Here is a 25,113-nt window from a genome sequence, read left to right as displayed (position 1 = left end):
TAAATCTACATGTGAATTATGTATCACCATGTGGATTATTATTAGAACAACAACTTCAGTTATATGGGACAGGGCAGTGGAAAGAACTGCCTCCTGGCATGTCTTGCTTACTGTGCTGCTCCCCTGCGCAACACCGCATCTGTGAGCTGTCTAACTGCATATCCGCCCCCTGTGTACCCAGCCTCCGTAAACCAGGACGCGGGAGATAAGAGCAGGCCGCGCCCTCGGCCCGGGTGAAAGGGCTCCATTGACTGCCTGCACACTCGCGCGCTCGCTCCGACAGATAAGCCGCCCAATCTACGTGCAGATAAGAGGGAGAGAGGCGTTGCGTAGCCCCGGGCACACCTGCGTCACCCGGGCGCGTATCGGCACACCGCAAGAGCCCATCTCTCTCGAAACAGGATGGACGGGAGGGGACCTGAACACGTTGCGCACACACTGCGTTACATTAATTTACATTATTGGCATTTAGCTCTTATCCAGAGCGACTTACATCAATTACATTATCCGTTTATACAGCTGGATATTTACTGAGGCAACTGTGGATTCAGTACCTTCCCCAGGGGTACAGCAGCAGTGCCCCCCTGGGGAATCGAACCGGCAACCTTTCGGTTACGAGTCCTGCTCCTTAACCACTATGCTACGCTGTTGGCCCCCCCCCCGCACACTTCTGTCCCGAACAGACAGGACAGACAAAGCGTGAGGGGTGTCTTTTCCGGTTCAGCCGTACAGATTACCATGCACCCACGGGAGCAGCCCATTAATGCTGGAGCAGGGACCGGTGTGTGTGTCAGGCACTTGGCCCTATCCAACATTTTACTTTACAGCAAAGGGTAAAGGGGTTACAATCCATTCAAATGGCCTGAATTTCCTCCAGAGCACGAGGTTTGCCACACACAGAGAAAGCAATTTCATTGAAACTAAGCGCCATCAGAAATGAACTGCTTAATTGCTTCCCATAGCCACAGACTAACAGAATGTCACCTCAGCATCATATAATATTTATTAATATAAGCAGGATTGTCTATAGTACCACTCGTGAAACAGCTGACATTAACTATGAAACATTAACTACAAAACATTACATAAACAGTATACTGTACATATCTGCTCATGTTTCCATCAGACAAGAAAGGCGTGTTTGTCTACAAACAAAGCCATTTGTCAGAAGAAATCTGCTGTCTCTGCATGGGAAACATGCATCTTTAACAAGGAAACAACTTTATATCATCATTTAAAAAGCGAAAAACAACAATTCTGAGACACAATTCCAACGCAACGCAAAGCAAGCTCGGACACTCGGGCGAGGATCCAGCACTGCAGGTACGGCAACAACAGCAGCTGAGTTTTCAAAGACACCCTGATAAGGAAACCACACGACACCAGCCAGGCGGTGCGGCTGTCTGCTCTGCTCCTACTCAAAACACAGGCACTCTCCCCCATCCTCAGGGCTCCCCTGTCAAGTACAAGCCAGTGGGTTTAGAACCAACGCCCACACGCTGCCCCCAACCCTCCCTCCCCCCGGGCCCCACCCACCGTCAGTCTCCTCCATGGGCTGGTACAGGTCCCTGCAGTCTGCGCATGTCAGACACCCGGCGGGCCAGTGGAGCCAGCCCCCTGGGGGGACCCGGTGTCCCCAGGCCCGGGGACAGGCCTGGGGACAGGCCCAGCACGGCCCCTCTCCCGGCCGCAGTGGCATGGCTCCTTCCCCCGGAGCGCGCGGCGCCCTGTGAGGACAGAGTCCCGGCTGCTCTGACCTCATGCGAGGACGGACGCGTGCGCCGCCTAGTCAAATGAGCCATTGACGAGGGCCGTGCCGCCGCTAACACTGCTCCTTTGTCCCCGGGGGAACGCAGGGCGGGGCCGACGCCGGGCGCCGGGTGGTGCTGCCGCGGCCCCGCGCGACTGCTCTGCTCACACCTGCGGCTACGCAGACTCACTGTCCCCGCACGCAGCTGCGCAGACTCACTGTCCCCGCAGTCTCACTGTCCCCGCACGCAGCTGCGCAGACTCACTGTCCCCGCACGCGGCTGCGCAGACTCACTGTCCCCGCACGCGGCTGCGCAGACTCACTGTCCCCGCACGCAGCTACGCAGTCTCACTGTCCCCGCACGCGGCTGCGCAGACTCACTGTACGCGCACGCGGCTGCGCAGACTCACTGTCCCCGCACGCGGCTGCGCAGACTCACTGTCCCCGCACGCGGCTGCGCAGACTCACTGTCCCCGCACGCGGCTGCGCAGACTCACTGTCCCCGCACGCGGCTGCGCAGACTCACTGTCCCCACACGCGGCTGCGCAGACTCACTGTCCCCGCAGACTCACTGTCCCCGCACGCAGCTGCGCAGACTCACTGTCCCCACACGCGGCTGCGCAGACTCACTGTCCCCGCACGCAGCTACGCAGTCTCACTGTCCCCGCACGCAGCTGCGCAGACTCACTGTACGCGCACGCGGCTGCGCAGACTCACTGTCCCCGCACGCGGCTGCGCAGACTCACTGTCCCCGCACGCGGCTGCGCAGACTCACTGTCCCCACACGCGGCTGCGCAGACTCACTGTCCCCGCACGCAGCTGCGCAGACTCACTGTCCCCGCAGACTCACTGTCCCCGCACGCAGCTGCGCAGACTCACTGTCCCCACACGCGGCTGCGCAGACTCACTGTCCCCGCACGCAGCTGCGCAGACTCACTGTCCCCGCAGACTCACTGTCCCCGCACGCAGCTGCGCAGACTCACTGTCCCCGCAGACTCACTGTCCCCGCATGCAGCTGCGCAGACTCACTGTCCCCGCACGCAGCTGCGCAGACTCACTGTCCCCCCACGCAGCTGCGCAGACTCACTGTCCCCGCACGCAGCTACGCAGACTCACTGCCATGTCTTAGTGAGCAGTCTCACCACCACCCCCCCACACCCAACTCCTGACATCACCCTGATCAAGTGACCGCCGACTCCCAACTGTTAATGAAACAGGATTACCTTTGGATGCGAGCAAAATTCGACGTGGCCTTTTGCTTTCACAAAATCAGTCTCCTTCCATCAAATCTGACAGGCATAAACAATGGGCAAATGGGATCAGAGCCCAAATTAAAGCAGCAAGGTTTATCTGTCGCTCTTACAGTAGACAGGCTGTACCACCACCCACAGCTGTGCAAAACCTAGAGGGCCATTTCTACAGGAACCTGAACTCCTGTTAACAGGTGAGACCAAAGCACTGACGCGTCTGCAGCAGCGTCAGGGACATCCCATCCACAGGTAGCAGAACACTCAAACAAACTAATCCAGGCGCGACGTGACACGAGGGAACGTTCAGCCCAACAGAGCAGAGCCGAGGTGTGTGGTCGGCTTCACGGACGAGGAAAGAGCCAGGTTATGAAATTCCCAAATTCCCAGGGGGGGCCCCGCAGCGGGGAGAGGAAGTGATTAACCCCCGTGGGACAGGAGCAGACGGTGACTCAGGGCCCTCCCGTCGGCAGGTGCGGTGTGGCGCGGCGTGGCTCAGGTTACAGCAGGCCTCGGCCGTCTGAAGTGGCCGGCGTTAACCCTGTGGCACCCAGCAGATGTGACTGACATCACCGCACGCTGAAGCCACCTCCCTATGTACTCAATGCCCTCAGAGCAGGCCTTCAGCAGCCTAGTGTTACAGGAACATTTACAGTGCTAATTCTACAACACTGGCTCTCTTTAAGACTTTATTACATTACATTACAAGCATTTAGAAACACTCTTATCCAGAGTGATTTAAATCAATTACAGATTTTTACAATGTTATCCATTTAAACAGCTGGATATTTACTGAGGCTGCTCTGGGTTAAGTACCTCGCCCAAGGGTACAGCAGCAGTGCCCCCATGGGGAATCGAACCGGCAACCTTTACGAGTCCTGCTCCTTAACCACTATGCTACGCTGCTTATTTAGAGTGGCATCTGAGAAATAGCCACAAGTTACAAGCTACAGCAGCAGGGTGGTATGGGGTTAAGGGAAACGGTCTGAATGTGTAATAAAGTACACCTGTTGCAGCCCCTTCTGAGTGAGCCACTTCACCTGAGATGTTTTAAGGAAATTCATGTAAGTGGGTAACATGTTAAATCTATGCTATGCAACTCACTCCCACAGGGACAGCCGCTAAGAAAAACAATCACCGGCACATGCCTAGCAGAACTTGAACAACTGGTCGGTGCCTTTGCCCGACTTCAAAGAGAAAGAGGACAACCTTCTTTAACAATTCCATGGCACAGTAAACATGCTTGTTTGAAGAGAAACTGCTTTGTATATTTGGCCATCACAGTGGTCCAATTTGGACGGATGCTTAGGAATGTAAATGACAATCAAATTTTAATCTGTTAACAAATTTTACACGAATAACACTGACCTAAAATCTACAGTTAATCATTTATGATAATGAAAACCCAAGTTCAGCTCAGTTTCCAACCATGTACAACTACACCACCTCTGTGCATACAATTCACTTCATCTGAACTAAATCGCAAGGTATACTGCAAGGTAATGCTTAGCCAAAAAGAAAAATCATTTCATCACCAAAGAAAACAAGCATGACCGAGTATCTCTCACTCATGCAGTCCCATGGCCTCATAATCCCGGACACGGCTAGCCTACGCAATTCTGATCTAATTTACCTGAAAAATAAGACAGGAAAAAGGCGCTTGCAGTCGAACGCTTGCTTACTCAGCAGGGCAAGCAAATGATTAATCCTTTCAGGAGCTGTCAACTAAACGCATAACGTGAATGACGTCTGAGCTCCTGGGAATAACACCGTCCATTATTAGAAGGAGGAAAATTAAAGTATTTCTGTCCCAGCATGATACATGATGCTGCCTTTTTGAGACTTATGTCGCTCAAAAAGGAATGGATTAAAAGAGGATGATAAATAAGCATAGCTACGTGTTTTTTTTTTGCTATCAATACAAACCCAGAAGTGAAGTGCTCCAAACCACAACAAGCTGCTTGTTTCTGCATCCAGGAAAAGTGCAGGCTGTGGCAAGTTCACTTCTGTGATTCAGCAAAATGAACTGCCAGTGCTGGTGATGTCATTCATGTGATGAGCGTATATAGTGTATACTTTATATCTACACAAACAAAAATGCCATTAGCTGGAAAACCGTCATGTGCGTAGATCAACAAAACTGATGTTTTCTCTTAACTACCGCTCATAACGCCCTTGACCTCACAAGCATTAATGGTTCTTTTTTTAAGAAGTTATATTAATCCTTATCCGCATTTATGACAATATACATATCACTGACTCCTTTCAGGCGGAAAAAACACTCGGGTAACCTGGCCGAGACCTTCCAACAAAATAACCTCCAAAAAATACGGTGACAGTGGCTAAATATTCAGACGGAGTCAAAAATCAAATGTAGGAAATGAAACATGTCCTCATTTTAAAATGCTTTTAAACAAATTGATTTTGAGTTCACTCCTACAATCAGGGACAGCTGACCTTAAAATGTGTCACACAGCGACATCAAAGCGGTTTTTCCTCCAGCCAGTGATCAGTATGGCATTGGCTACAGTCAGTCAGGTCAGTGTGACGTATCCATACAGATCTACTTTAAAGGGGCACTCAAAGAACCAAGGCACTGCCAAGTCACCAGTTACCGCATACGGGAATCATTCTGAAAATGGGAAAAAAGTGAATTTATTCAACTGACAGATCAATCATTCATAACCATAAAGCTGTCCGAATTCTGACCCTCTAACAGCAAACTCCCAATAGCGCCTAAGCATTCAACAGCACAAGCAGTGGCCCCGTGGCAGCGGTCCACAGGTGACTCAGATTCACGCGCGATGAGAGCGTCGAGACATGAGGAGACAGCCACGGCCGGTGGGCCGGTGACCGCGGTGCCGCTCCGGTTGCTCTCTCCTGCGGCTACCACACCCGCAGTCAAACTACCGAAGCGCATCCGCGGCGATAACACACATCAGTTCGTTTTAATACGGGACATAAAAAAATGATCTGCACCGTGAGTAGCATCAGTGCCGTGGCGACGGGGCGAAAATGAGGCGGGGCGCGGACAGACTGAGAAAGCGCAGAGACGCATGGCAGGTGAGGCCGCTAACAGCAGTGCTGTCATCCTATCTGCTGAATAAACAATGGAGTTCAGCCTTCACAGGTGTGATTGCGCTAACAGGTCTGTCAACAGCCAGCCTAGCGCCGCTGTAATTTGCTAATGGACACTTATGACGCCAGATGCTACATCGGCCAGCGTGAAACGGGCCAGTCGAGGCACACCTACAGCGATTTCCCAACACCTGTGCTGAGGCTACACACCTGAAGCCCGCGTGTGTGCTCACCGGCTCCGTCGCCTGTAACACGCAGCTGTTATGTAACCCGACGTAACCCTGGAGGGGACCTACGCGTCCTGTTCCTGTGTGCCGAGTCCCTCTCCGTCTTCAAGAAACACCTGATGACACAGCTCTTCCGCGCTCGCCTGAGCAACTGAAACACTGCCACCTAAAGCAATTTCTCAGGTCGCAAAACTGTTTCTGTTGGCTTCTGTCAGACTGCACAAGTTAATTTGTGGTAGGGCTCGAATAGAGTTAAGCTCACACTCACTGGTCTGGGAGTGTTGTTTAGCCTGGTCTGACACTGTGGCTCATTTAAATTTGAATGGATATGCTTATGTTCTATTGTGATAGAAGCTGGATAAAAGTGTCTGCTAAAGACATGTAATGTAATGTAATGTAATGGTTAGCGTAACACTGCGGCTAGCGCAGCCTTCCTCCCAGAGGGCAGCGGGACGGCTTACAAAAACAGAGCCCCCGTATCTACGCAGCTGTGAAAGCAAACGGCACTATCACTGCTCACGCTGCTCTCAGCCAATCAGCACGGCAGCGTGACGACTCGCTCCGAGCGGTGAGCAGCTCACAGCTAACGACAGGGAACGAACACATCGCTTTCACCCCCCTATCACAGATCAACGTATGCAAATTCACTACCGCACGAGTGCTGAGGGCGATTAGGGCTGTTACAGCGGCCATTAACTGACAGACAGCCTGTGCACTTACAGGGCTAGAGTCATATAGGCCTGCAAAGACAGCAGAGACCAGAGGAGCTGCACCAAGATATCCTGCTGAATAAGCACTGCCAGCATCTTCACGTCTCACACAACAAGACTTGTGCTGTTTTTGTAGAGCCCTTGAATTCATTCTAAGGAGCAATACATGTTTGGACTATAATAAACTTGCTGACAATTTTTAATTTTTTTTTTTTAGTCTAAGGTCTGTTGATGTAAAAAAAAAAAACTATGCAAACACAGTTATCTTATTTGCTGAGCTTATCCAGCCAGCATAGGTGTTCTTGGAAAGGGAGTCCTTTATCAGAGCCAGGAAGAGATGGTGATGGGCTGAAGCACACCAGGAGACAGGGATTCTGGGAGATGGGGGTCCCTTCCTAACGCTCACCAGTGTGTCGAGCCGAACGCAACACTGCCCCCTCTGACTGGAGGCCACATCTGCAGAGGACAATCTCTGCCGAACGCAACACTGCCCCCTCTGACAGGAGGCCACATCTGCAGAGGACAATCTCTGCCGAACGCAACACTGCCCCCTCTGACGGGAGGCCACATCTGCAGAGGACAATCTCTGCTCATACTGAACACAGGGACAGGCACGGCAAGAGCGGGCCCCTGAGTCAAGGCAGAAACGATAGAGCCCTCACAGTCTGAAATGTACACAACCTCACGCTTTCTCATGCACCCACACTGTGACGATCTCTCACTCTCACTCTCTCACACACACACACGCACACACGCACACACGCACACACGCACACACTCAAACCCCACCAATACAGGAACTCTATTACAGTAGCTGTCCTCACAATTGTACATGTTACTGTATCTAAATCAACTTGGTAATAAAAAGCTTGGCAAGGCGATTTTCTCCTCTCACAGTGCCCCACTAGAGGCCTACAGCCTTTAAGACAAGATCATTATTTACCAGACAAAGCATGAGAGCAACCTGAGGAATTCCTTATCTAAAACAGCCAACTTAAGCTCGTTGCATCACTATCACTTCATCGTAGGATGGGAATTCAAACAGACTGCTGCATGTTTGCTCATCCACCCCCGACCACAAAAAACATGAGTAATCATCAACAGATGCCTGACTTTACTGAACTCCGTTTCCCACGATGCAATACTGATCGTATGCTGCTGATAGGCATGCTGCCTTCAGCCAGTTGCCTCTATTCATCATATAACCAGTTTCATTCAATCAATTCAACAGCAGATCTGTGAAACCCCCCCCCCGGAGCGGCAATGCCACGGCAACGCGGGGCCAGCACTCACCGATGAAGGGGATGGAGTCGAGGGAGTCACCCAGGTTGCTGGAGCAGGAGGCCTTGCGCTGTTCTCCCAGCCTCCGCATGTTGAGCTCTCGCCGGGCGTCATTGGGCAGCCAGCAGGTGGAGTCGGGCCGGGCCTCGCCCTCGTCGTTCACCGCCAGGATGTAGGAGGGGTGTCGGATGGGCTGGGGGCCGGCCTTCTCCCTGCGGATCACCACCTCCACCGCCGCCCCGTTGGGCCTCGCCGGGGGCCCGGGAGACGCAGTGCCGTTGCTGGCGGGCGTGACCCCAGCGAGTTTCTGCGCAGGGGCGGGGCCGGGGGAGGGCCTGGCGCTGACGGCGTGGGCCAGGTGGTTGGCCACGACCGTTCTTTGGTCTCTGGGCGCGTTGGAGCCGCCGGGGGCTTGGGCGGAGGACGCAGACGCGAGGAAGGCCGAGGAGGAAGAGGAGGAAGAGGAGGGGGAGGGGTCCCCCACAGAGGGTTTCACCGCAAGGCGCGAGGGCCGGCTCGCTGACAGAGGGGCGGCCGGGCTGGAGGACAGCAGCGGCTCTTTCGGGAACGGGGTCGCCGCAGGGACGCCCCACAGGGCGGGAGGAGTCCTGTGGCTCTGCGGGACGGTCCTCACGGGCTGGACGGGAGGCCGGGTGGCGCGGGGGGGGACGTCGCGGTACAGCGGGGGCCCCGACGCCAGGACCTCGCCCGGCCTGCCCAGGTAGTCACAGGAGTGCGCCCGCGGTTTGGGGACTCCCACGGGCGGCGGGGTGAGGGCGTCCTGCGAGGCACTGCGGGGCCAGTCCCTGTGGAGGGCCGCCTGCTCCGAAGGGCCCAGCCGCTCCTGCGACGCGCTGCGCGGGGGGGGCCGGGGCGGGGACTGGGTATGCCCGCTCGTGGGACGTGCTTCTCCGGCGGAGCAGGGCAGAGCCCGCGCCCCTGGCCGCGGCGGAGGGGGGCTGCTTGTACTCACTGGCATTCTGGGAGGCGGCCCGCAGGCTGTCCAGCCTCTCCTGAATGGTCCGGCAGCCGTACATGTGCAATCGCTTGTTGTCGATGTACTCCTTATAGGTGGTGTAGTTCCGCCAGTCAATGTTCTGGTGGGCGGCGGGGGAGGTAGAGCCGGGGGAAGGGGATGGGGTGTAGTGATTGGCAGAGGAAGGGGAAGGGGTGTAGTGATTGGTGGAAGAAGGGGAGGGGGCGAAGTGATTGGCAGAAGAAGGGGAAGGGGTGAAGTGATTGGCAGAAGAAGGGGAGGGGGCAAAGTGATTGGCCGGGGAAGGGAAGGGGTCTCCCGCAACGGCCAATGAGGATCTGACAGAGGCCGGGTGGCCGTCAGGGCATGCTGGGTAATTGAGTGGCCTGCTCACTGTGGAGAAGGCGGGGGTGTCTGCGGTCCGAGCGGGGGTGGGGGGGTACTGAGATGCCCCCATGATGGGCTTGGTCCTGCCCGGGAGCGGCTCGGCGGGCCCCGGGGCGTACCGGTTCTCCTCGGTTCTGTGGGCGGGCCGCGAGCCCCGCTCCGCCGCCTGCACCGGGTCGGGCGGCGCCACCACCGTCCTCACGCTCTCGTTGCACACGCACACCACCGTCTGCGTCTTCGGTGCCTGCGGGGGCGGCGACGGGGGCACGGGGATCTCCACGCGGTAGCCCAGGTCGGGCTGGCCCCCTCCGGACGCCCCGCGGCCCGCCGGGCCCGCCCCTCGCGGGGTCTCCGCTGAGGGGGGCAGGTCGGGCGTCTGGGCCATGCCTCCGGGTTTAGCCTCTATCCGAGGGTAGCAGATGGGAGGGGGGTCGGGGATGTTGCGGGCGTTGCCGCTGTACGCCTCGTTGCCTTTGAGGTACGCATCCTGCGAGTACGCCTGCGAGAGAGGGGACACTGTCAGGCTGCTGCACACAACGTCTGATGATTCAAGCCAGAACTCACATTCACCCGTAAGGGGTTTTCACTCTGTCATTTGCATAGGGCTGGCAAGAGAGCAGCGTACTGCCTCTCGCTTGAGTGGGAAACAATCTATCTTTCTGTTTCCGGGCAGCACTGTAGCATTGTGGTTAAGGAGCAGGGCTTGTAACCGAAAGGTTGCCGGTTCGATTCCCCCGCTGGGGCACTGCTGCTGTACCCTTTAGCAAGGTACTTAACTCACAATTGCCTCAGTAAATGTCCAGCTATATAAAAGAGAAACATGTAAAAATTGTGACCTATGTAAGTTGCTCTGGATAAGAGCGCCAGCTAAATGGCGATAATGTAATATAATGTTTCCTCTGCATTACAGAGACAACATGCAGGTGTACAACAAAATAAATGAACACAAGCACTGGTGACTAAAGGAGCTCACTAACAGGAGCAATCTGAGGGAAGCCAGCCAATCACGAGGACACTTTACGACACAGTGCACAACAACAACACAACACAACACAACACAACACAACACCGGGAGCCGACATGCAGGAAATGTGGACCGAAAGCACCAATCAGCGAGGCAGCATTGATCTTCTGTCAGAAACCCCGCCGGCAGCGACGACCGGTCATGTGACAGAGGAGAAAGAAAACAGCAGCCTTCTGCCAGGCCTAAAATAAAAATAAAATCCCCCCCCCCCCCCCCCCCCCCCCTTTCTTCTGAAGGACAGAGTATCTGCCGGAGGCTTACCCACCTTCCACCTGAGGGATCGCGCCTGAACGCAGGCGGAGAAAGTGAAAGAGGGTCGCTTCCCCAGTCCCCCTCTCGTGCCTAACGACGCCTCCGTAATCATCCTCACTCGTTCAGACAGTCTACCAAAAACAGCCCCAAACCCTCCATCCACACCCCGGCTCGCTCCTTCGGAAAAGCCTTCGCGGGACCGGCAGGCTAATGAATCCTCATATTACTGCTCTCTTGCGCTGGTCCTTTCTGTGCCTTTATCTGAGAGATACAGCGCTCTGTGCTGACAGCGTGGGTGCTCACGTCGAAGTGAGAGGAGGAAGCAGAAAAACCGGGGCTTTAATTCGCCGTGGTTTACCTGTGGTGTCGGATTACGCTTCCTACCCGGATCCAGGCAGGTCCGCCGTTCGCTGCCAGATCCCCCGGCCCCACCCTCTCGATTTGCATAACAGGGTTGTAAAAGCGCACCTTCTGAAGGACTCGCGGCTCAGAGGCCAAAGTACTTAAGAGGAAAGATCACAAACAGAAGCGGGGGGAGGAGGAGGAGGGGTGAGGCGCTAAGAATTCCGTCTGCTGAAATCGTCTGCCTCGCGGTAACAGCGGGAAGCCATCCAACAGGTACTGCGCTTGTACAACCACGGCAACGAGGATACCATGGCGATCACAGCACCACCGAGTAAGAGCGCCGATGAGGAGTGCACTCAGCTCTCAAAAATATGTTGCAAAAATGATTATGACTGCAAATGGAAATGTCCTGCTGCTCAAAATATATATATATATAGATAACAAGATGGAAATATAGATGAGATGGAAACTGACATGTGACAACACCAAGTTTGTTTTTTCTCCTTACCAGAGCTGTGATATCCCTGGAAAACTGCAGCCAGTGAGGGCAGAGGCAGAGACAGAGAGGGAGGGAGAGAGAGAGAGAGGGAGGGAGAGAGAGAGGAGAGTGAAAAAAATAACAGAACAGCTGAAGAGGAGCGGAGAACAGCAGGGCTGGGAGCGCAGAGACAGAATTATTCTGTCATTTGGTGCTGGATACAAGCTAAAAATACACCCGCTGTGTGGCTGCTGGAAGGAACCATCGGAGGCGAAAGGGCAGCGCGGAGGAAGGAGCATTAGGGAGGATTGTCACGTTAGCGCTGCCACCTGCCCTCCGCAGTCTCCGTCCCCCGTTCCCCCACCACCCGCCCCCCTCCCTGGCTCAGAGGCAGCCCCTCTCCCGCGGTGAGCCCCGAACCGAGCCCCAGGGTGGAGCTTCCGTCAGCCCCTTCTCCCTGTCCGCCCACAGCTGCCTCTCTCTCTCTGCAGAGCTGTTTTCGCTCAGATGATGGCAGCCGCTGTGTGATTATACATTCCGCTCAGATGGTACAGGCTCCACTCCACTCCCCTCCCCTCCCCGCTTCCCTTCCACCACCAACAACATCCACCTGACCAGAGCTCTCTGCAGCTACTGCTACTGCTCTGATCCACAGACTCCCCCATCCTCACATACTACCGCTCTGATCTAATGACTCTGCCATCCACATACACATACACTACTGCTCTGATCCACAGACTCCCCCATCCTCACATACTACCGCTCTGATCTAATGACTCTGCCATCCACATACACTACTGCTCTGATCCAAACACTCCCCCATCCTCACACACTACTACTGCTCTGATCCAAACACTCCCCCCATCCTCACACTACTGCTCTGATCCAAACACTCCCCCATCCTCACACACTACTACTGCTCTGACCCACAGACTCCCCCATCCTCACATACTACCACTCTGATCTAATGACTCTGCCATCCACATACACTACTGCTCTGATCCAAACACTCCCCCCATCCTCACACTACTCCTCTGATCCAAACACTGCCCCCATCCTCACACACTACTACTGCTCTGATCCAAAGTCAGGAGCTACAGCTTCCTCCCACAACATTACGCATACATACACAGGCACACTCAGTCTAACACAACACACACACACACAGGCCCAAACACAGGTGCTCATACTCAGTCTAACACAACACACACACATAAAAAAACAGGCACACACACCAACAACCGCCCCCCACACACACACACACACACACATGGACACGCACATAAACAACTAACAACCACCCACACACTAACACAACACTCAGAAGCATGCAAGTTCAAACATAAGTATGCAAACGCGCGCGCACACACACACACACACACACACACACACGTCCTCTTCCCCACCTGCAGTCAGTGGAGCCCATGGCTGCCCCTCTCCTCCACTGTCCAGACTCTACACGCACCGCTAGCCATGCCGACCGGTTACCCATAGCAACAGATGTGCGGCAGCGCGTGCGAGCGGGGGATACAACAGAGCGCGTGCGAACGACTGCACGCTCACGGCAGCGGAGCCTGTCTGCGCACGCGCGTGTGTACGCGCACGTGTGTGCATTTTTACATTATTCTCCCATCCGTAAATTGCTCCGCCTGCACCGTGTTCGTGAAATGATGGCGTAGGCTAAAATGGGATTATGTTTTCACTGGAGAGGGAGCTGAGCTGTGAGGCTGTGTCAGTGCTGTGCGCAGGGCAGCCACACTGGAGTACTACAGCGTGGGCTGTTCGAGTACGCCCGTGCCACAGTTTACACACGGGAGAGCTCACTTACATCACTTACACACACATATTAATGCAGAAAATACATGCAATAAGTACTGCCGTCACACAGGTTAGACTGTAGTCTCTGAAAGTCAAATAAAATACATTAACACTAACAAGACATGTATTAATGCCAAAAATATACTGGAAATAATAAGGGATGCTTTCTTTTAGGCAGCATAGTGCTTGATCCACAAAAACATCATACAGGTTATACTGTGCTCTCAGAAAATTTAACAAAATGAAGACATTAATGCTAACAGGGTATGACCCAACCCCTGAGAAAGCAACATTAAACTAAACAGCGGTTCTCCAGCATTGCGGCTGGATGGTGCCATGTTTTGACCCTGCACGGATGTGATCTTCAGGTAAGAAGGCTGTTCGGGTGTATGGCCAAAGAGGGACAGAGGTGGTGGGTACAGCGGGTGCAGATGCATCTACGCTGGTTCCAGAGGGAGCACGGAAGAATTAATACAGCCTATAAACCACACTGAGACAGTAATCCACACCCACTCCACTCACTCCCATATCCAGGCCTGACAGCGGTGAAGCAAAGCTTACCTCTGGCCCTCAAACTGAGGGCCTCAAACTGAAGAGCCCTCTCTCAGTCAGAGGTAGGCAGAGATAGTCAGCACAGACTTCAGAATGAAAAACAGCTCTTTTGCCAGCTCCCACACATATAAACATGTGCCAATGCTAAAGTGTCTGTTACGTACTGTATACACGTATATCCCTGGCGCCTTTGGCAGAAATGGATGTGTCGTGCCGACCGTGTTTAGCACACTAACACACCTGGCACACAGCGCTGTCATACAGCAGAACAAAGTCCCTGAGGCAGTGGGGCAGCAAGTCCCTAAGTGGGAGGGTAACAGGGTTTAACTTGGCCACTGAGGGAGGTGTTAGTGGGTAACAGGGTTTAACTTGGTCTCTGGGGGTGGGTTTAGATTTTGAGGGTAACTCCAAAGCGATAGCTTACAGGTAGAGGTGCACTTAGCTGGGTCTTTCAGGTAGAGGTTAGAGTGTGAGGGTAACTAAGCTTGTCACAGCCCCTAAGGGAGGGGTTAGAATGGGAGGGTAGCTGAGTTTAACTCCACCCCTGTGGGAGGGGTTAGAGTGGGAGGGTAACCGAGTTTAACTCCGCCGCTGGGGGAGGGGTTAGAGTGGGAGGGTAGCTGAGTTTAACTCCACCCCTGCGGGAGGGGACAGAGAGGCAGACTGGATGGCTGGACTCAGCCATGCCCTGTGCTTCCCCTGCCAAGAGGGGATGCTGAGTCACCCCCTTAATACGAAACCCCCCAGAGCGGGAGAGGACAGAGGCGGCTTGGTTCCCTGGCGCTCAGGCATATGCTGTTATCATCTGCCCTGATGTGCCCTGATGAGGCGGCGAGGGCACGGAGTATGGGCTGCCAGATAAGCGGCAGATAACGCAAACCCCCCCCCCCAGAAGAGGAGCAGACAGAGAGGGCACAGAGGAATGGTATGTACACATGAAGTCATACCATCAGGATGTGGGTACGCCAACAACATCAGGGTACACCAACCATCTCTCCTTTTCTTCCGATCATTTTTTTCGTTTGTTGTCTGTCGATCTAGACCCCTCAGGTAATACCTCAGCCAAAACACTGCCTGTGCCAGGCTTCAGATTTGATTATCAATGACATTCACCCCAGACCGGATCTATTAATAAAAAGGTTTTGTTTTTTTAAGTGAAGACGTGACTGAGCAACAGCCCACGGTCAGAGAGGGCAGAATGGCCTAAAAAAAAAAGCTGCATTTCTGCAGAGCAGACCACACCCCACAACCAATCAGAGGACAGCAAAAAGCTTGTTCCCTGGCAACATTACGTAGACCGCCCACTGTCTGGCGTCCGGCCCTCCCACCGCTCGCACGCTCAGAGCAGCATGGCAGTACGGGTTTCCTGCTGATTATCTGACTGGTGCTCCAGCCATGCAGGGGCAGGGGCAGGGGCAGGGGCAGGGGCAGGGGCAGGGGCAGGGGCAGGGGCAGGGGCAGGGGCAGGGGCAGGGGCAGGGGCAGGGGCGGCAGGGGCAGGGGCAGGGGCAGGGGCAGGGGCAGGGGCAGGGGCAGGGGCAGGGGCAGGGGCAGGGGCGGCAGGGGCGGCAGGGGCAGGGGCGGCAGGGGCAGGGGCAGGGGCAGGGGCAGGGGCAGGGGCAGGAGCAGGGGCAGGGGCAGGGGCAGGGGCAGGGGCAGGGGCAGGAGCAGGGGCAGGAGCAGGGGCAGGGGCAGGAGCAGGGGCAGGAGCAGGGGCAGGAGCAGGGGCAGGGGCAGGGGCAGGGGCAGGGGCAGGGGCAGGGGCAGGGGCAGGGGCAGGGGCGGCAGGGGCGGCAGGGGCAGGGGCGGCAGGGGCAGGGGCAGGGGCAGGGGCAGGGGCAGGGGCAGGAGCAGGGGCAGGGGCAGGGGCAGGGGCAGGGGCAGGGGCAGGAGCAGGGGCAGGAGCAGGGGCAGGGGCAGGAGCAGGGGCAGGAGCAGGGGCAGGAGCAGGGGCAGGGGCAGGGGCAGGGGCAGGGGCAGGGGCAGGGGCGGCAGGGGCAGGGGCAGGGGCAGGGGCAGGGGCAGGGGCAGGGGCAGGGGCAGGGGCAGGGGCAGGGGCAGGAGCAGGGGCGGCAGGGGCGGCAGGGGCAGGGGCAGGAGCAGGGGCGGCAGGGGCAGGGGCAGGGGCAGGAGCAGGGGCGGCAGGGGCAGGGGCGGCAGGGGCGGCAGGGGCAGGGGCAGGGGCAGGGGCAGGAGCAGGAGCAGGAGCAGGGGCGGCAGGGGCAGGAGCAGGAGCAGGGGCAGGGGCAGGAGCAGGGGCAGGAGCAGGGGCAGGGGCAGGGGCAGGGGCAGGGGCAGGGGCAGGGGCAGGGGCAGGGGCAGGGCTCCTGCCACACTGCAGAGGCTGCCTGGCCTGCCCATCCAGTGCTGCCCAGTCCCAGCGCACGCTGCAGCGTGGGCCCTTCTCATTACAGGACACTAGTACTAGTAGTGCTGCTTGTTGTATGCATATAGAAAGAGTGAAGCATTAAACTCTATAAGGACAGTGTCCTGTACAAGTGGGCTCCACGCCTTCAGCAATGCACACTGGAAAGGTGCAACGCAGGGGCTATGGCTGAGCCACACCCTAACCAACGTGAACACCCAATAGCGAGGAGAGCGAGAAGCTGCATGTTTTTCGCACCATGAAATAGATATGTGTTTCCACGAGGACTGGAGCACGCGGTCCGCCAGACTCCACCCCAAGAGTATCTTCAGCTAAGGACCTTCCGGCAGAGAGGTGGCACTGCGTGAATTCTGAACTCCAAAAACCCCACGCCCCACGTTCAGGGATTCAGTGCCATGAAACGGAAAGTACTACCCACCAATGGCTCTCCAGCCACAGGAGGACACAAAGTTCCCTAGTTCCCAGTTCCCTGCCAGTATGCTCCAGCGGAAGGGCAGACTTCTGCTGTTCACCAGAGTAAAGAAGCAGATCACATGACCTACGATCACATGACCTGCAGTCCACCTCCAAGTGCCACATGCATACAGTATGGGCTCCTTAACAACAACAACAACAACTACATACTGTCACTCAAAAACCTACGATCCTTAAAAGCAGAGCAAGTTACATCTTCTAAGACTTTGACGATTGTTTGTTTTCAGGGGGTGTGAATTGGCCTTATCATATTCAGGACCTAAAAATTCACTTCCTTCCTTCCAGCTTAAGGGGGGGGGGTCATTCATTCGTCACTGCGGTCATTTTAATCCTGTTGTGGAGTCAAAATGAAGCAAACTACCCTGGAGTTGATAAAGCTGTAAAACATTGATTTGACTTCATTCATCTGACTGTGCCCTTGGTACAATTTAACAGACAAATCCAAACTGCTGATTAAATCTTACGCTTGTCAAATATTTATTCAGGAGGGAAAAAAAAAACAGTCCCTCTTGTAGCAACATCAAATATGATTCAAGCAGTTCCAGAGAGAGTAAGAGAGGGTCAGGGCCCAGCACAGACACTCCTGAGCGACTTGAACTTACCAGCTGCAGTATGTCTTCGTCTTTGGGCATGACGCAGAGCTCGAGGGTGGTGTCGCTGAAACAAAGGAGACAGAGGGAACAGTGGTGAAGGTAGCGAGAGGCCACGAGGACAGAAACACTGGTGATGCGCAGATTGAGAGGCTGTGTGGAAGGGACTGTAACCCCGATCCGTTTTATCAGCCTGTAAACCCCTCGGCCGGGTCATGACTGGCCCGGTGCCAGCTGCGTGGAACCCCGCGATGACCCTCTCCGCCGGGCACCCGAGCCTCTCCGGGGGCGGCTTTCGGGAAAGGCTCAGAGCGCACCGCTTTGTCATACCTGAGCTGCTTGGAAGACCTGATTGCGCAAAAAGGGGGGGAAAATTCTTCCACCTCAGCCGTGAACGAGGAAGCAGCAGTGTGCCAGCTAGCGATAGCAAACTTCAGAACGCAGCGTGGTGAGATAAGCTCCCTCTCAGCTGAGGATAGCAGCTGGAGAGACCCGGGACACAGCCCGCTGGATCTCAGCCCGAAGAGAGGGGGGATTTTCACCTGCTCACCATCACGGGGTTCACTCGCGTCAGTAACTGAGTGTGTCATTCAATTAACTTCACGAGGTGTTTCCACTCTAACAGGCAGTACGAGAATACAATACAATCTCATCTCAATCTCACAGGCTACATTGACAGCACTTAGACTAGCAAGCAGTAAACTGTCTGAACTTGCTGCCATGTGAAATACACATATACAGCAGGATAGGACTGTGTCTTACCTGTTCTGAATCAAGGCGATCACCTGCGAGTACGTTTTCCCGATGATACTTTCCCCGTTGACTTTCACTATCCGATCCCCTGCAACAGGAAGAGCAGCAGTCAGAGACGGGCATGTTTCCTACAGCCACGTGTGTGAGAATCGCAGAGAGGCTACACCTCCCACTGCGCTGTTCACAGCTCAGAATGGGACAGTTCCGCTGGCTCCAGAGAGAGACACAAACAAAGAGTCTTTTAAACATACAGATGCGGTCTCTCCTGCACTGGATGGGAGTTCTGCTGAGGAAATGCGTTTATATTAACGGGGCGTCTGGAGACCCTGGATCGGTCATCGGAAGGGACGCAATCAGATCTCGCTCACAGGAAGCGAGGGAGAGTGTATAGAGAGATAACGGGCTGTGGGACGAAAATTACCCCGCGAGCCCTGCTCCCTGTGGGGAGTGAGGGGGCCAGAGTCCCACGCAGGTCTGAGGCCTGTTTATAGTCCTGATGAGGGCTAACGCTGGTTTACAAGCCAGTTTAGAGTTCAACAGAGGGCTAAGGCCAGTTTAGAGGGTCCCGGTGTATGGCACACTGGTGATGAGTAGGGCTCTTAACCAAAAGATTGCTGGTTTGATTCCCCACTGGGGCACTGGGGCTATACCCTAGGGCAAGGTACTTAATACAGAAATGCCTCAGTAAATATCCAGTTGTGTAAATGGATAACATGCAAAAGTTGTAACCTAGGTGAATTGCTCTGGATAAATGACAATAATGTAGTCCCATTTTAAGTGCTACACAGGTTTACGCCTTCTCCACAACATTTACCATACAGAGAAATGCCCCAGATGATCTCAAAAATGCACTGCATTATTCCACACAACAGAGTAACTGCTGCGTTTTGAGAATGAGTGAACCAGAGGTTTCCCCTATTGTGTGAGATATCTAATCAGCTATCTAATCAGACAGAGAAAGCAACCAAGACAGCGTCACTGTACGAGTGGACACACCCACACAGCCCGTAAAAGTAGTGCTGCTGGCAGCTTTTTCAGCGCGGCCCTTAGCTGCTGGATCTGCCTTACAGAGAACACTAACACAGTATTCACTGTGCCATTCCTGATTAGTGGGCAAGTCTAAATTCAGTAACAGCCTTAGCGTCTCAGCAATTACACTTTCAATTCTACATTAAACTGAATGAATAAGCAGGGTTACTGTTCAGTGCCACAGCTGAAACCACTTAGATATATCCCCTCATCTAAGACCTTCTCACCTTACAAGACACGCCTATGTAAGTTGTCCTGAGGGTGCCATCTCATTGGCTGAGAGAAAGGGGCAGTACCTGTGCAGAGTCCAGCTCCGTGGGCGGGGCCTCCTTCCTTCACCTGCTTGACGAAGATGGTGTCCATTGGCTCCAGCCGATTCCGCTGTCGCCCTGGTGACAAGAGAAGAGAGCAGCGTCACTCACGGACCGTCGTCACGGAGATCGGACCTCTCCGGGTTCAGGTGCCCCTCCGTTCACCTTTCCAATGCGGCAAACATGACCCTCCCCACTCTTCCATCAAGCGCAGCCCATCACACGCAAGGTTCAGCCACACGGAAACGCCACAGAGCTCACAGGCCCTGTGTTAAAATGCTCACCCACTCCAGATCCAACATCTGAAAACACACACACCATATACTCCACCATGCACTTACTGTGGAGCAGTAGCACCCATTGAATGTTAAAGGAAGGAAGATGTTCTTCACCCTAAACACAATACAGCCATTAACATCAGCCTTAGTTTCACAGCCTTTGGGGTGTCATAATAGTGGTGTAGGAAATGGGATCTGGACAGGGTCCTCTGGGTGCCAGGGAGGGCAGCCCATCGTAGCCTGCCAATCACAGCTGGCTGATTGATTGTTAGTGCTCTTTTCTGATTGGCTGGACACTCCTCACGGGAAGCTGTGCGTTTCTGTACAGCGAGGTCACAGGCCACACAGCTGGTGCTGACTCCACATCAGATCACGGCCACACAGGTGCAGAGCGGTGAGAGAGAGCAGCTCAACTAGAGAGCGCGAGCCTCAAATTAAACAATTACAGCCATTAGCCTGGAATGTTAATGGCTCTACGTGTGTGTGCCTTTCTGTTTTTTCTTCTCCCTGCTGCAACAGATGGTGACTGATGACATGAGTCGCAGCTTCACGTAAAGACAGAGCTGAACCGATATAATACTTTTACAACATGTGAATGTGAAATGAGGTACGGGCAGTACTCAGCAAACAGGAGAGACACAGAGTAACCTCAGCACCGGGTGAGCCTGGAACACTGGCGCTGAGGCCGGAGTGGTGCACGAATCACAGCTCTGTGTGTGTGTGTGTGTGTGTGTGTGTGTGTGTGTGTGTGTGTGTGTGAGACTGTGTGTGTGAGACTGTGTGTGTGTGTGTGTGTGTGTGTGACTGTGTGTGTGTGACTGTGTGTGTGTGACTGTGTGTGTGTGACTGTGTGTGTGTGTGTGTGTGACTGACTGTGTGTGACTGGGTGTGTGGGGTGTGTGTGCGTGTGCCTATGAATTTGTGTCTATGTGTGTATGCAGGTGTATGTATGCTTGTGTGTGTGTGTGTGTGTGTGTGTGTGTGTGTGTACCTTTCCTCCACCTTCTACAAATGAAGGTTCAGTGACTAAATGCTGATAAATTTCCAGATAAGAGCGGGAGGAATATCTCTTCTGCAGAGCACTCTAGGGAAAAAAAAAAAAAAAAAAAAACACATCCACACCATGAACGTGACTGAAGAATTTCAAACAGCCACCAGATTTCCCAAAGCAGACACGCTGCTTTCACAACACTCAGAGCAGACACATTTCGCTGAACGACTCGATGACATGTGAAGGAGAAAATTAATGACTTGGGGATTATTTTCACTGCTGCAACAGTGGAGTTCCTGTGAACCCGGGCCATTCTGAAGCAGGAACTGTAGGATGTGCAGAGAGACTTTATGAGACGCTACTTTGTGAACATTTTGCCAATGGCAGAACCCCTGAAGCATTGGTGTTTTCCTCAAGGTGAACAGCGTGTGGAAAAATGACACCCTCAGCAGGGGGGAAGAGGTGTGGTTAAACCTGAAGCCAAAGCCCAAAAGTCACGTCCTGCACTCCTGAGCTTCCTTCTTGGATACCATTAAACAGAAACCCGAGCAATATTTAACAAAGCTGTCACTTACTCATTGATTTACTTCTTCCAGCGAAGGCATGTTGTGCTGCATTTGAACTCTAAAAACACTTCATCTGTATTTGATCTACGCCCACAATATAGTCAGAAACATAAACATTAACAGAAAAATATATGCATAACTGTACATTGGAATTTAGATTAAGACTGGAGATATTCATAATTGTACATGAGAACTGAGATTAAGGCCAAAGGCTTTTTGGTGCTGGCTTTCGGTTCTGCCTGTCAGGGGAGATTCCCGCTGGCCCCGGCTGATACTTAATCACTTACAACAGCCAATCGAGCGCAAGGTACAGCGTGGGCTAGATGTATCAATCAGCGGAGTGGGTGACATTAACAGTAATCGCCCGGCTGGGCGCAGATCCTCCAGCTGTGCCACACTCCACGTTCCGGTGCAGGTGAGGTGACATCCAGGAAGGAGTCACGCTGTCACCTCTCCCTCTCTTACTCTGCCCGCATTCTGTCACCACAGATACTCTATTGTAACGAGAACAGATAATCCACTGCCGGTACCTCCGGACCTGGCTGCGCTGCCATGGTACCTAGGAGAGGTTCTGTCTAAGAAACCCCCCCCCCCCCCAGGAAAGTTCACGCTGTGCCTGCGAATCAGAAGACTTAGAGACACACAGTGTATCCGCGCTGTCACCTGGCATAGATTCCAGCCGGCCACCCACCCTTTTAAGAGTGACTGTCACCATGCACACAGGCCCAGCACAGCCTGTCCCCAGCACTGCGGATCAGAGCCTCATACAAACACATGAGTCCCCATTCTGCAGGCCAGGAATACAGAGCACAAAGCAGCACTGGCTGACTGTCATCCACCATTAAGGAGGATGTGGTGGATATCACAGTTTCAGTGAGGTAGGGACGCTTTCCACTTACCGGTCCTATCCCTGCAGCTCAGTCAGCACTGAAGTGGAAGGGGCTTGGAATACTACCTAAGAGTAGTTTCTTACTGCATTTTCTGCAAAAGCCTGCTGCTACTCCCCACCCCAGTCTACGCTAAGACACATGCATTTGATCTGCACGGAGTCCTTGTCTGCCCTCCCCCCAAACCGTAAAACACCCCTCCAACATCTCCCTCATTCAGTCCTACCTGAATGAGTTTAAACGCGGGGAGAGGCGATTCTCGTCTCAGAACGGACCCGGTGTTAACTTCAGTTACACTGAAGCTTTCTTGGGGCTTTGAGCGAGGGGGGGGCATGTGCGCAGCTGAGCCGTGCTGATTAGCAGGACTCCCTCGGGAGCAGAACTCCCACAGCCGTGTGCCTGTCAGCCCCCCGGGTTTAAGGAGAAAACGAAAACAGTAATTAAGCAGCGCTCTGAAACATCCCTGAAAGCTGCCAGTTTGAGACTTTGAGCATACTGGTACACTTGTACTTGCTGCGGGTTGAGGGGGGGGGGGGGCTGCAACCCCCCCTCTCTTACAGCAGCGGTACAGCAAGATCACTCACCTCCTGCACAGAGGGGGGTGAAGCAGCACAGATTTAGGTCGCTTTGGGGCCAGAATCGAGCTGCTGCAAGATCTTACACAGCGCCTGTGAGGGGCTGTAATGTAAGAGCATGCATTATTCAGCCATTAACAGAGGTTCAGGGAAGCAGGCCTGAGAGAGTGCGCACGCCTGTATTACAGCTTTCCACAGTAATGAGCAGATCAGCGGAGTGTACGAGGCCAGCGTGTCGATGCCTGGCGTGGGACACTGCGGAGGCTTTGCACCTGCTCTCAGAGCGCGGGCGCAGGAGAGAAAGCGGGCGTCCGGCCCCTGGGACGGTCTCCACACCGGCACAGTTAACCATTTCCCAGCTGACGCTAACCTGGCCTTTAAACCTCTGCAGAACCGGACTGAGGGGTCTCTGCCACAATGCAGAGAGACAGTTATGTAATTTTGCTAATCCAACCTCGCGCTTACAAGCGTGAGCTCACCTTGACTGCATTCGGCTCCCTCTGCTGGTGTGAAATGGGATCACACTCAATCTCTGTTTTATGTAAGTATCATCTGCAACACTAGGAAGGCATTCTGGATGCATACACAAAGCAAACCATCTTATATCTTGAACAAGTATGTGTGTGTGTGTGTGTGTGTGTGTATGTATGCAATACACACTTTGGCTCACTACAGTGAGCGCACAATCTGATTCTGCACTTGCATGCGTTTGACAATATTACAGCAACAGTATTTTTAAAAGACTATCTGAAGGACCACTGGTCAGTTTCACCAGACAATCCTTTAAAACTGACACAGAACACAGTGCTTCTGAGGGCACCTGTGTTTTCCATGCAGTTCCCCCATTTCACTTAGTGTCGCCTTTCTTAGCACTGTCAACAGAGGGCGACAAAGTACATCACAAAACATGAGCCTGCCTTGGAATGAACCGATCGTGTGAATACATCTGAACACTGTACCTCATTTGAGCATGCTAGTGTAAAACTAACAACTGCCAAGGGGTATTTTTCAAAACGCAACCGATATTGCAACTGAAAATCGACCGCAGAGGAAAAAAATTAAATTGCAAGGTCTCCAGTAATCCGCATTGATCGTTATGTCGGACTGCAACTGTAAAATATTAGATTTTTTTGTGATCCATGAATTTCTCGTATAGCTATTACAGTAAAAGTAGGAAACATAATTGCAATAAACCACTTTAAGAGACTTTGAAAGTCTGGCTATATACGAATCAATTGGAAAGCCTGTAAGCAAATTAAACAGCAGCTTCAGCAGACCAACAGTGGGAAGCCATTCTTTAAGGCACTGGGCTGGTGTAGAGTCCATGCACATGACATACTGTGTGAACAGAGTGATTTCTAATAAAGACACTCACCTACAGAGTGAGTCACCACAAGCGGCGAGCTTTATTTACACCAAAGCCAGATGGGAATGGCTTTGAATAGCTTTGACTGTAATGAAGAGACATGTGCCTCTACACAGACGACTCGGGCACTGTTCCACTCAGCTGCCCAGTGAAGACAGATGGAGGTGCAGAGTGTAGCACAGTGGTAAGGAGCAGGGCCAAGGGGTTGCTGGTTTGATTCCCCGCTGAGGCACTGCTGCTGTACTCTTGGGCAAGGTGCTTAACCCACAATTGCCTCCATATAGCCAGCTGTATAAATGGGTAACAATGGGTAAAAATTGTTACCTATGTAAGTTACTCTGGGTAAGAGCATCTGCTAAATGCCAACAGTGTAATAATGCAATCCAAGCTCAGCAACCCCCTCTAGACACTCCATGAAACTATGCATGTGACCACTCCCTGCTAAGACATGAGCATTCCCCCATACTTACAGACAGGGAAACTATCCAAAGAACCGACTGGTGATCTCACAGTCAAAGAAAAGCCAGCAGTCCAATGTTTGGTCTTGCCCCTTAGCTAAGTGCAGATATTACGCCTCAGGAGAGCACAAAAGGCAAGTGGTGCATCCAGGAGGGATTAGACCCTGGGAGCTGTGCCCAAATCCAGCTCTCCTACAAGCCATCCATTAGCACAGCTGTACAATCACTAAAGCGATTTTGGGGAAAACGCCTTGGTTCAAGGTTACCATAGCAGCAGGCCGTCTGGGATTTGATCCGACATCCTTCTGGTTACAAGTCAACTCA

The 25,113-nt window shown here is 53.6% G+C and overlaps 1 protein-coding gene across 1 annotated transcript in view; it reads right to left on the bottom strand.

Annotated features, from left to right (window-relative positions):
- Nucleotides 1-25,113, bottom strand: part of LOC118769725 (rho GTPase-activating protein 21-like) — an 85,007-nt gene that overhangs the window by 16,351 nt on the left and 43,543 nt on the right. The window contains 6 exon segments of the mRNA XM_036517013.1: nucleotides 8,306-9,176; nucleotides 9,178-10,155; nucleotides 11,786-11,809; nucleotides 17,588-17,642; nucleotides 18,338-18,416; nucleotides 19,654-19,746. Coding sequence (XP_036372906.1) covers nucleotides 8,306-9,176; nucleotides 9,178-10,155; nucleotides 11,786-11,809; nucleotides 17,588-17,642; nucleotides 18,338-18,416; nucleotides 19,654-19,746 — 2,100 coding nt within the window.

Source organism: Megalops cyprinoides, chromosome 2, assembly GCF_013368585.1.
Source record: "Megalops cyprinoides isolate fMegCyp1 chromosome 2, fMegCyp1.pri, whole genome shotgun sequence".
Lineage (NCBI taxonomy): Eukaryota > Metazoa > Chordata > Actinopteri > Elopiformes > Megalopidae > Megalops > Megalops cyprinoides.
This window is presented reverse-complemented; position numbering and strand designations above follow the sequence as displayed.